We start from the raw sequence: 11,915 nt of genomic DNA, 5'->3' as shown, positions 1-11,915 counted from the left end.
TACCCCTGTGCCCATGCCCCAAGAACCGTGCCACCACCACCACAACGTGCTGGGGGCTGGTGAGGTGTTTAATGGCTGCTGGCACAACGAGGTGGGAGGTACACAAATCAGTGCAGGACACACTTTCCACACCCCTGCCAACCCTCTCCCCAGCCCTACCCACCCCTAGAAAAGTCTGCACTCCTAAGTGCTTACAAGAATGATTTGGCTGTTGGTAGGCTGTGCCAGGGAGTGGACAGCACTGAGTGCTGGGTGATGGTGACAGTGGGGGGGCCCTGGTGACCCCCTCACACACACTCCCTGCCACACTGCTACTTGCCCAAGGCCTTGTCCAGGTTGTTCTTGATGGCGTCCAAGAAATCATTGGTGTTCACAAAGTGCTCGTTCAGCTTCACACTACAGGGAGGGACAGAGAAGGGCTGGGAGGGTCCCACCGCTGGCAGCAGCTCTGACCTGAGCTGGAGGGCAGAGCCCTGGGCACAGGACGTGGCCACTGCCCAGCCAAGATGGAAATAGACAACCCAAGTCCCTGGGGACTGTGCAGACACCACTGTGCCATCCCACAGGGCCAGGGTGCCAGCACGGCACCCGGCTGCCCCCGCCCCCGCAGCCACACGTACTTGGCGAGTCCGTGGATGCAGCCGGCGAGGTCCTTCGTCATCGTCCCGCTCTCCACAGTCTGGATACAGACCTTCTCCAGTGTCTGTGCAAACCTGAGTGCCACAGGGAGCTCCAGCAAAGCCAGCACCCCGGTGCCACAGACCCCACCACAGCTGACACCAGCCATGTCCCCCACCCCACTCACTTGATGAGGTCTGGGTTACTGTCCAGCTTGCCCCGGTGCTCCAGGCCGCGCGTCCAGGCGAAGATGCTGGCGATGGGGTTGGTGCTGGTGGGTCGGCCCTGCACGCACAGAGCACTCAGCCACCCGGCGTGGGCAACCTGCCACGGCCAGCCTGGCATGGGTGAAGCTCACCCACCTTCTGGTGCTCCCGGTAGTGGCGGGTGACAGTGCCGTGGGCTGCCTCGGCCTCGATGGTCTTCCCGTCCGGACACACCAGGACGGAAGTCATCAGCCCCAGGGAGCCGAAGCCTGTGGAGCGACAGAGGTCAAGGTGACCTCAGGAGGGCAACCCACCCCACAGGACCCCAGCCTACCCCACCCCACCCCACCTTGGGCCAGGATGTCTGACTGGACATCCCCATCGTAGTTCTTGCATGCCCAGACAAAGCCCCCGGAGGACTTCAGCATCTGTGCCACCATGTCATCGATCAGCCGGTGCTCGTACCAGATCTTCAGCTTGTCGAACTCGGTCTTGTAGTGCCTGCAAGCCCAGGCCCAGCATCAGTTGTGCCCATACCGGGCCACAGCCCTCTGCCAACCTCTGGCCAACAGCCCCCAGGGCAGCTCTCTCCACCCCCGGCAGCCCGAGCTCCTCTGAGTCCGTACTTGTCGAAGATCTCCTGGAAGATGTCTTTGAAGCGCCCGTCGTAGGCCTTCAGGATGGTGTTCTTGGTGCTCATGTAGAGTGGCCACCGCTTCTGGATGGCGTACTGGAAGCAGCTGTGAGCGAAGCCCGTGATGGACTGCAAGGGAAGTGCACGGTCCCCCGTGGGACCTCCATCCTGCCACAGAGGGCAGGGCACACCGCCCTGTAGGGACCCTGCCGGCCAAGCCCATGTCCCCCCCGGTTACCTCATCGGTGTTGTACATGCCCATGCCCACGCCGCCGCCGGGGAAGTTGTACACCTCCCACTCCTGCACCCCGCTGCCGTCCTTCGGCGTGAAGATCATCTTGAAGGTCCCAGACTTGGCCACCACGAAGTCGGTGGCTTTGTACTGCGGGGGGCAGGGCAGAGCTGTGGGGCAGAGCCCGGCAGGAGGTGCCGCGCGTCCCGCAGGGCGAGCTGCCCCTGCACCAGGCTCACCTGGTCGCCGTGGGCATGCCTGCCGATGGTGATGGGCTTGGTCCAGCCGGGCACCAGGCGCGGGATGTTCTTGCAGATGATGGGCTCGCGGAACACCGTCCCCCCCAGGATGTTTCGGATGGTGCCGTTGGGGCTCTTCCACATTTTCTTCAGCTTGAACTCTGAGGTGTGCAGAGGTGAGGCCACCCCCCCACAAGGAACACCCCTCCACACCAGGCACAGCCCTGGTGGTCACCCCAGCCCAGTTCCACCTCAGCCCCTGCCAGCCCCCCCACGCCCGGCTCCTCTGTACCCTGGGCAGCTGCCAGAGTTCCATTGCCAGCCAAGGAGAGGGACAGCCGGCCCCAGGGCTTGTGACTGGCACTGGGCAGCAGCTGCTTTGTCCCCACAGCACCCCCGAGCACCTCTGGGTCAGGAAGGGACAGAGTCCAGGCAGCAGCACAGCCCCCTACCCACCAGAACCCGTGCAGAGTGGTGGGACACTGCTGACCCCAAGGGTCCAGGCAGACACAGCAGGCTCAGCACCCCCATGGAGCTGCTGGCAGCCCTCCCTCCTCAGCCCCTGCCCACCTTCCACCCTGGCTTCATCCGGAGTGATGGTGGCACACTTGACAGCCACGCTGTACTTCTGGGTGGCCAGCGCCGAGTCGATGGTGACCTGGTCATCGGTCTTGTCCCGGTGTGGCAGACCCAGGTCAAAATACTTAAGCTGGACGTCCACGTTGGGCAGGATGAGCTGGGGGGGCCGGGAGAGCGTCAGTGGGGGGGATAGTGTGGGGTCTCTGAGGAGCAGCAGCAGGCACCACGGCACGGCCAGCCCTGGCCACCAGCCCAGCCACCGCTGCCTGCCCAGGACGCTTCCCCCTGCCTGGGACCTCCTCACTTCCAGGTCCCTCCGGAAGCTGTGCTGATCTCACCACCTGCTTCCTGCGGACCGAAGGACGGATGGAGGACAGAGGAACCCGGAGGGCAGCGTGCAGGGACCGCCTGAGCCCTGTACAACCGCCACCTGTACCCCTGCACAGCACCCACCAGAACCCCAGGCAGGACCCTGCTACCTTCTCCTTGATGAAGGCCCAGATGATCCGTGTCATCTCGTCCCCATCCATCTCCACCACCGGGTTGGCCACTTTGATCCGCTTGTCAGCATCTGGGGAGTGGCAGTGGGGTGTAAGCGGTGCCAGCACCAGCCCCACAGCTCAGCCCCACATCTCTGCACCATGGTGTGCAGCCAGGAGTTGTCCCATGGGGACCACGACCTCCTGTTTGGCAGGGCTGGGGGCACACCAGGTGCAGGTCAGGGTGCAAACCCCTCTTGGGCACAGTCTAGAGTGCAAACCCTGTGGGGGTCTGGACTGGTTCATGGACTCATCCTGCTTGGGGCTGGGCTTGGGTGCAGGTCAGGGTGCAAACCTCTCTGGAGTAGGAGTGGCTGGGTGCCTACCGCGTGGGTATCTACCCCTTGTGGGGCAGGACAAGGTCCAAGCTGGGCTGCAAAGCCCCACATGAGATCAGGACCAGGACTGGGTAAAAGCTGGGGTGTAAAACTCTGCACAGGACTGCGACTGGCAGCCAAGCCCTCTCGGGACAAGACCCGGGTACAAACTGGGCTGCAAATCCCTTTGTGGGACCTGGAGGTGGAGCAAAACCCTCTGGGTGCTAAGCCTAGCAGTGCGTCAGGGACCAGAGGCAAATCCCTCGGGGTGGGGACCTGAAGGCATCTGGGACTGGGATCAGGAGCAAACCCTTCTGGGGGCCAAAGTCGGCTGGAAAACTCTGCACGTGACTGGGACCAGAATAAATTCTTCCTGGGGGGCCAAACACAGCTGCAAGCCCCTCCTTGGGTCTGTGACTGGGACCAAACGCTCCTAGGACCCGACCCAGTTAGAAAACCGGGTCCAAACCCCTCTGGGACCAGACCTAGGTGGGAAGAAGCCCACGTGGAACCGGGACCAACTCCTCCCGCGGACCAGACCCGAGTACAAAGCCCCGCGTGAAATGGGGACCAAGCTCACCACGGGACCAAAGCCGGGGTGGACAAAAAGCCTCGTGGAACCGGGACCAAGTCTCCCCCGGGGACCAGACCCAGAGTACAAAGTCCCGCGTGGAATCGGGACCAACACCCCACACGCACCCGAGAAAAAAACTGGGTAGCAAAACCCTACATGGAACAGGAATCATGCACCCTCGCGAACAAAACCCCGCGTGGAACCGCGACCAACCCCCCACTAGGTCCGTCTATAGCAGAGGAAGACGAACCCAGCTGCACCCCGCCACGCCCTCCAAAAACCCCTTCCCAGCCCAGCGTGCAAGCCCCCCCGCGGGTCCCCAAAGTCATGTACCCCTCCTTCCAAGCCCTCCCCGTACTCACAGTGTCGCCGCTGCCCCACGGCGGTGGCCGGGGCCGGACACAGAGACAGGCGACTTAGCGCCGGTGCGAGGCGGAGGCAGCGAGCGGCCATGGCGGGGCGCGACGGGGCGGACACGACGGCGGTGGCGGGGCTGGGGTGGGGGACGGACAGGGAAAAGCGATGGAGGAGGAGCTGGATTAGGGGAACGGTTCGCTCCGCTCCGCCCCAGAGCTGTCGGGGCCCGGGGCACGCCGTGGGGCCCTGCGAGGGCCGTGAAGGGGCCCGCGCAGGGCCCCCACGGAGTGGCTCTGGCCATTGCTTCAGCCCCACCCCCTCCACTCCCCCCCGGTGAAGTTTTTATTGTCCCTTTACAGGATGGCCAAGCCGATGGCTTTTTTTAGGCACACAGAGGACGGGCAGATCCTGCTCCCGCGTGGGGGTGGGGGGGGTGTGCCAGGCTGGGTGTGCTGACGTCTGCCTGGTTTTAACATTAACCAGAGCAGCAGCCCTGGGGGGGCGGGGGGAGGGGAGGGGGCAACACGCGCAGCGCCCACTGCCACCTCTTGGGTGTCCCTAGTCCTACTGACTTCCCTATGGCACCCCTAGGGCACAGTGGGTGCTGTGCCCACCCTCCTCATCACAGGGTACTGGGAGGATGCCCAGCTGTGCCCGGCCACGCTGCTGACTCCTCCCGCCCTCCGTCCCGTTCCCCCCCCCCCCCCCCCCCCGCCCAGTGCCCTCACTCCAGCCTCATGGTCAGAGCTGCCCAATGACCACAGGGACGAGGTCACACCAATTTGGTGGCTGTGTCCCCACCAGCAGCCCTGTGGCAATGCTCCAGCAAAGGGCAGCCCGCAGACAAAGGCCTCCAGCCCTGGACACTGCTCAGTCCGGGCTGGCACGGGAGGGTCCCGCAGGGCTGGTAGAGCTGGCTGCAGGGAGCAATGTGTCCTGGGTGGGTCACCCAGAGGCTGACAGGGATGCTTGCAGGGAGAAGTGTGTCCTGGGAGGGTCCCCAAAAGCTGGCAGGGTTTGTTGTGGGATCTCTTGGCAGTGACATGCCCCAGGAGGGTCCCCTGGGGCTGGCTGTTGGGAGCAATGTGTCCCGAGAGGGTCCCCAGGGTCTGGCAGGGCTGGCTGTGGGACTCCTGGGCAGTTATGTGTCCCAAAAGGGTCCCCGAGGACTGTCAGGACTGCCTGTGTGTCCCAAGAGGGTCCCCAGGGACTGGCCCTGGGACTCCTGGGCATTGATGTGTCCCAAGAGGGTCCCTGAGCACTAGCAGGGCTGGCTGCAGGGGCCATCGAGAGGGCTCTGTCCGGGTGAGGACACTGAGACACACCAGCCAGAGAATGCATAGCTGGAGGGGGGGCATGTCCAGGTGGGCACCACTGCCCATGTCTGCCCACAGGAGGGGGGCAAGCTGCGTGCTCAGCAGGGCCATGCCTGGTGTTTCCCAGCACAGGCAGTGCTGGCCCCAAGGGTGGGCCTCTCTCGCTGGCACCACTCTGCACGGCCAGCCTGCAGCTGGTGCCGTGGCCAAGTTTCATCCATGCTGCACAGGGAGAGGTGGCACAGCTGCTCAGGGGGCACAGCGTGACATCAGGAGGAGCTGCTGGGATCCTCTGTGGCCCAGGTGGGCAGATGGCAGCACTTGGGGGTGGTAGAGGGCATGGAAACTACATGCTGCGTGGACAGGCTGGAAGGATGCTCTGGAAAGGGAGATGTCCTGGGATCCCCTGCCCATCCCAGTGCTCACTGCCAGCAGCTTGGTGCCCACAGTGCCGGCTCTGGGACAGAGCTGGCACTGCTGCCACAGCTCTGCTCTGGTGCAGAGCGTGCTCTGCCTGCTGGATCCCCAGTCTGGAGCCTGTCACGCCCCCGAGGGCTGCCCCAAACCACATGGAGCTAAATGTCACCAGGAGATGCCAGAGTTACCTCAAAACCCCCAGAGCCAAGTGCCACCATGAGGACCTCACTTTAATTTCAGGGCCCATGAGCCCGCACATCCAGTGTCCCCACCCTTGGGTGTCCCCACACTGGGTGTGCCTGCAGCCACACCACTGCCCTGCAGCACCCCCCGGATATAGCCCTGCGTGGGAGGGGCCCAGCATCCCTGTGTGTGGGGACCAGCACCAACCCGGGGCCAGCAGCCCCCCCGACATCCCTGGAGCATCTCTCCGGGCCTCTCTCCTGGAACTTGCCCTCCCCTGCCACTGAGCCAGGGCCCCCACAGCTCCTGCCCCCAAGGACTGGCCCTGACCACCCCATACACCCCCCCAGACAAGACCCACCGCTTCCCCCCTAGATGCTGCCCCCCACAGGGGGCGGGTGCCGGTGCCGGTGCCGGGGGCGGGCGGGAGCCGGGCGGCGGCGCGGGGCCGGGCCGGGCGGGGCGGCCCCTTTGTTGCGAGCGGCGGCGGAGCGGGCGGAGCCGCGGGCGGGGACCCCGGGGCCGCCCCCGCTGCCGGGGGGACCCGCAGCACCCGCGGCCGAGCCGGTGTGCGGCAGGCGGGCAGCGCCGGAGCAGGTGGGGGCACCGGGAGCACGGGGGGGCGGGTGTGCAAGTGGGGCCGCGGTGGGTGCGGGGTGAAAGGGAGGTGTGGGGCGTGTAAGTCTGTGGGGGCGCAAGGGGCTGTATGCCGGCAGCTGCGGGGTGGGGGGGGGACACACACGGGTGCTGTGCGGGGGGGGGGGGGGCTGCAGGGGAGGTGCAGGGGGAGGGGTGTTGTGCAAGGGATGCAGGGCTGGAGAGGTGCACAAGGCTTGTGCAAGGGTCTGGGTGTGCACGTGCACGGGGCACGCCGAGGGACGAGTGTGTGTGTGCGAGTGTGCGTGTGTGTGTGTCGGGGAGGGGGTGAGAGCTTGAGGGGGTGCCTGTGTGTGAGCGCGTGTGTGTTGGTATCTGTGTGAGTGTGAGTGTGCATCTGTCAGTGTGTGTCAGGGGATGTATGTGTGTGAATGTGTGTGAGTGTCCTTAAGTGTGAGTGTGCAGGGGCTTGTGTGTGTGCTTGCATGTAAGTGTGTCTGCAGAGGGGTGTGTGCAGGGTTCTGCCTGTGTGATGTGCACGTTTGTGTGAGTGTGAGTGAGTGTGTGTGAGCCTGCATGTGTGGCCAGTGTATGAGTGTGTATGCATGTGTGTGCCCATGTGAGTGTGCTTGTGTAAGTGTGTGAGTATGAGCAGGGGGGTGTGTGCATGTGTGAGTGTGCAGTGTTAAGTGCATGCATGGGAGTGTGAGCAGGTGTGAGTGTGCATGTGTGAGTGTGATGAGTGCATGCATGTGAGTGTGAGCAGGGTGTGTGGGTGTGTGCATGTGAATGTGCAGTGTAAGTGCATGCATGTGAGTGTGTGCAGGTGTGTGTGCTTGTGTGTGTGCACATGTGAGTGTGAGCAGGGGTGTGTGTGCGCATGTGAATGTGCAGTGTAAGTGCATGCATGTGAGTGTGTGCAGGTGTGTGTGTGTGCATGTGAATGTGCAGTGTAAGTGCATGCATGTGAGTGTGTGCAGGTGTGTGTGTGTGCATGTGAATGTGCAGTGTAAGTGCATGCATGTGAGTGTGTGCAGGTGTGTGTGCTTGTGTGTGTGCACATGTGAGTGTGAGCAGGGGTGTGTGTGTGCATGTGAATGTGCAGTGTAAGTGCATGCATGTGAGTGTGTGCAGGTGTGTGTGCTTGTGTGTGTGCACATGTGAGTGTGAGCAGGGGTGTGTGTGTGCATGTGTGTGCCTGTGCACTGCAAACGTGTGCATGTGTGTGCATACGTGTGTGCATGAGTGTGCAGATGCATGTATGCCTGTGCAGTGTGTGTGCACGTGTGTGTGTGTATGTGTGTGTGGGGGGCCCTCGGGGGGGCTGTGCAGCCAGCATGTCCCCTGCAGCATGGGGCTGTTCCCAGAGGGTGTTCCCAGGCGTGTCTGTGCCACGGGGGCGTGCACAGCCTGTGAGTGCTCCACGTGTGCTCACACGCGTGTGGGAGAGTGTTACACATGGCGCCTGTCTGAGGGTGCAGACGTGTGAGGGGTCTGTGGTCAGGACATGGTGGGGCACACGTGTGCGAGGTGTGCCCCACGTGTGTGGATGTGCCCTGGCTGCACACGTGCTGCGTGTCCTGGGTGTGCAGGACTGTGCTGTGTGGTGCCAGAGCAGCCCTTGGGCCTGGGGGACACAGGGACAGTTGGGTCTACTCCAGCAGGTGCTGGGAATGCTCTTGGGGTCCAGCACCCCAACCTCCCCCAGGAGCACTACAGCGAGAGTGCCACTGTGCCAAGGGTGCCACTGTGCCAGAGTGAGGGGCTGAGGAGATTGGCACTGGTTTGGGCTCTGTGAGGCTGGGGATGACTGAGAAGGGGTCACACATCCCTGAGCCCACTTCCTGCACCCTGGGGTGCACTCAGAGCCCACCACGTCCCCACCCTCCAAGGGGAGCCCAGTGTCTCTGTTTTGCTCTGTGCCAGGGGTGCCCAGGGCAGCGACCCGGTGTCCCGAAGCCTTGTGGGCAGGCAGCGTGTGGCTGTTGAGAGGCGCTGGCACTGAGTGGGGCAGCTGAACTGTGAGGATGTCCCACAGCCCCCTGAGCCAAGCCTGATGTGGCACAAGAGTGTGAGATGGTGAGCACTGGGAGCGGTAGGACAGGTGCCTTTGTGCGGGGCCAGGTGGGCTGGGCCCGAGGGACCCCAGCTGTGGGGCAGCGAGGGGCTGGCTGCGTGCTACAGTCGGACAGGCAGCCCTGGCAGTGGGGTCAGAGCTGGGTCAGGGCATGTGGGCAGCCACATCCTCTGTGGCTGCAGAGAGCAGGGCTGTAGCCCTGTGGGAGCCCTTGGCTCAGACAGGGAGGCACACGGTGCCCGTGGGACAGGAAGAATGCCCCAGGGCTGTGTGGGGAGCCGTGTGGGGTGCTCTGCCTGAATGCCCATGCTCCATGGGCCTGGCACGGGGGCCAGCACCGAGCTTTGACCCCCTGCCCCAACCCCTTGTCCTGAGCTAGGCCTTTCCTGTGGAGCTGCCAGGGTGCAGCGAAGCAGAGCCGGGGTGCCCACCGCAGACACCGATTGCAGCTGTGCCAGCCAAGCAGCTGGGCTCCGGCGGGCCCCGCAGCGGTGCCCACACAGCTGGGTCTGGAGCATCTGCGGGTGAATCAGCAGGGCCAGAGCCTGCCTGCAGGTGTGCCCGCAAGAGGCTCTGCTCTGCGTAGCAAGAGCTAGGGGCTCCGGGGGGGGCCGTGCCGCGGTGTCTGGCAGCTTCCAGGAGAGAGCCGAGGACGGGGGCGTGCGTGCGAGTCCCACGGGACGCAGGGCGGTGGGGAAAGCCTGGCTGCGTGGGCTGCGTGCCAGCCGGGCACAGGGCTTGGTGTAGGGGACGTGACTGCACCGCTGCCTGTGCTGCTGCTGCTCGCACTGCTGCCTGCAGCAGGGCAGGCTGCAGGAGCAAGGCGTAAGCACCCAGGCAGCAGCAGCAGGGTACACACAGCCCCTGATCCTGGCAGGCAGCAGCACCCAGCTCCACTGCCGCCTTCCCAGGCGCCCACTGCCTACGGGCAGAGGGTGGAGGGCGCTGGCGTGGGAATTGGGTGCAGAAACCAACACCCCACCTGCCTGGTGACCCTAGGCCACGGGTTTTGGTGCTGCCAGGGCCTGGCACCCCATGGCGGGCGCAGTTGCGGGGCGGGTTGGGCCGGAGGGCGCAGCCCCTGTGCGTGCAGGTACCTGCAGAGCTGCACGGGGCACGCACAGGGCAGAGTGCTGCAGGGTGCCCCCGGCACTGCCCCGAGCTGGCAGGGCTGCGTGGGCAGGCGGAGCAGATAAATGGGAGTTTGTGGTAAACAGGCCTGGCTGCCAGCAGCAGCAGAGGGCTCTGCTTAAAGGCACAGGCTCTGGACTCGCCCTGCTGCCTGCTCACTGCCCAGCCTGTACCAGGGCAGCCTGCCCGCCCTGCCTGTCCTCCCTGCCTGCCCTTGCTGCCTGCCTGCCCCGGAGCAGCTGGCCTGCCAGCAGGGGGTTCCCATCGCTGCATGCCATCACACCGGGGTGTTGGCACAGCACTCACACGGCCACGCACGGGTGATTGCCAAGTCCCCAGAGCCCCCTGGGCACCCCCGGGATGCTGTGGGGCCGTGGCCATAGGGTGAGTGCCTACTCTCACCCCACGCAGAGTGACGTGCCCAGCTCGGTGGTGACGCAGAGCCATGTCCCGACGGCTGTGGCACTTCCCGGGCAAAGGCTGCTGCTGATAAGGCAGGTGGAGCTGGCGGGACTGTCCCCGGCCCAGGAAGGGACGTCGGCTGCTGTTGAGCACAGGGGAATCGGGAAGGGAGTCGAGCCGAGGAGGGAGGCTGGGACAGTGCCGGGAGCCCTTGGGCAACAGGTATGGCGTGGAGAGAGGGCACCGTCTGGCGGTGCTGAGCGGGCGGAAGGTGGGAGTGTGGGCACAGCCCTCCAAGGAGTGCAGGGAACACTTCTCTCGGGTGAGAAGCTCACAGAGGGCTCCACCAGTGAGGTGACTATGGCCTGGAGTGTCAGTGTCAGGGTTGGCCAAGCAGGGTGGCACAGAGCTCTGTCCCACGTGGGGAAGGCAGCAGTGGTCAGTATGATCCCAGGAGAGCTGCCTGCTGCCAGCAGAGCCCCTTCCCCCTGTTTCCATGGCAAAGCCAGCAGCTGTCATTAATAGCACGTTGCCATGGCAACCTCTGGATTGGACACTTCTCTGGGGTCTGCCTCTGCTCGTGTGAGGGGACTGCGAGCTCTGCCCACGCCCTGGCCAGGGTGCAGAGCTCACCCTGGGCCCGGGCAGAGGGTTCTGTCCAGCACAGCCTCCCTGGCAGCATCCAGGCCACCTTGTCCACCTTGAAGCTCCCCTGGGACTGTGCTCATCCCGGAGCCCCAGGGACAGGCTGGCAGGGATGTGTCCCGTGGTCCTGGGTGCTGCCTTGTGTGGCAACGGTGCTGGCAAGCTTTGCCCATGGTGGGCTGGCACAAGTATACTGCTGTGCCCTGTGGGAGCCCACTGGTCCTTCAGGGAGAGTAGGGCTGGGGCTGGGGCAAGGGCAGAGCCTGCTGCAGGCCAGGCAGGACAAAGCTCCTTGGAGAGAGGGGACAGAGCAATGCTTGAGTCTGGGGGCTGTGGGCACAGCATCACTGCCTGCACGGCCATGAGCTCTGGCAGCTCAGCTGTCCCCACGGGAGATACCTTTGGGACAGACATCCCCAGGTCAGCCCTTGCTGTGGCAGACATACCCATGCCATCTTTCCCTTGGACAGACATCCCTGGCGTCCCAGGCCAGCCTTTCCCGGGACAGACAGACAGACATCCTCGGGACAGCCATACTGGGTCCCCAGCCCAGTCGGTGACCGGGCGCGGACGGGAGGGGCCGGTCAGAGCCGGTGCCCTGGGCAAGGCGCTGCGGGGAAGCTCACAGCATCGGGGGCGGGGCGGGGGCGGGCCCGGTGGCAAACCGGCCACCTCCTCTTCGTTCACCGGCCCGCCCCGCCCGGGGCACCGGAGCGGCTCAGTATAACCCTGTACGGCTCAACTTGGCACGGCACGTCTTGACTCGGCTCGGCTCGGCCCGACTCGGGACGGCTCGGCCCGACTCGGCTCAGCCCGGCTGGGCTGGGCTGGGTTCGGCGCGGAGCCGCCCCG

At 64.7% G+C, this 11,915-nt stretch overlaps 1 protein-coding gene across 1 annotated transcript; it reads right to left on the bottom strand.

Annotated features, from left to right (window-relative positions):
• Window positions 1–47: 47 nt before the first annotated feature.
• On the bottom strand, window positions 48–4,439 carry IDH2 (isocitrate dehydrogenase (NADP(+)) 2). Its single transcript, XM_068143613.1, has 11 exons — window positions 4,301–4,439; window positions 2,988–3,079; window positions 2,500–2,665; window positions 1,930–2,090; window positions 1,697–1,840; window positions 1,451–1,587; window positions 1,174–1,325; window positions 981–1,093; window positions 806–903; window positions 621–713; window positions 48–396 (listed from the first exon to the last, which is right to left on the bottom strand). The coding sequence occupies exons 1-11, from the start codon at window positions 4,389–4,391 to the stop codon at window positions 312–314; spliced, it is 1,332 nt and encodes a 443-aa protein (XP_067999714.1). The 5' UTR covers window positions 4,392–4,439; the 3' UTR covers window positions 48–311.
• Window positions 4,440–11,915: the final 7,476 nt, after the last annotated feature.

Source organism: Melanerpes formicivorus, unplaced genomic scaffold (assembly GCF_026170545.1).
Source record: "Melanerpes formicivorus ecotype bairdi unplaced genomic scaffold, bMelFor1.0.p_v2 SCAF_10, whole genome shotgun sequence".
NCBI classification, from domain to species: domain Eukaryota; kingdom Metazoa; phylum Chordata; class Aves; order Piciformes; family Picidae; genus Melanerpes; species Melanerpes formicivorus.
Note: the sequence above shows the minus strand (reverse complement) of the source record. Positions and strands in the feature narration are given on the sequence as shown.

What these genes read in the sequence shown, in the direction of transcription:
- IDH2 (XM_068143613.1), bottom strand. Translation starts at nt 4,391, where the DNA reads ATGGCCGCTCGCTGCCTCCGCCTCGCACCGGCGCTAAGTCGCCTGTCT. An exon ending in GGATGAAGCCAGGGTGGAAG is followed by an intron (nt 2,091 to 2,499) that starts GTGGGCAGGGGC and finishes TGCACACCTCAG; the next exon opens with AGTTCAAGCTGAAGAAAATG. An exon ending in TTCCAGGAGATCTTCGACAA is followed by an intron (nt 1,326 to 1,450) that starts GTACGGACTCAG and finishes CTGGGCTTGCAG; the next exon opens with GCACTACAAGACCGAGTTCG.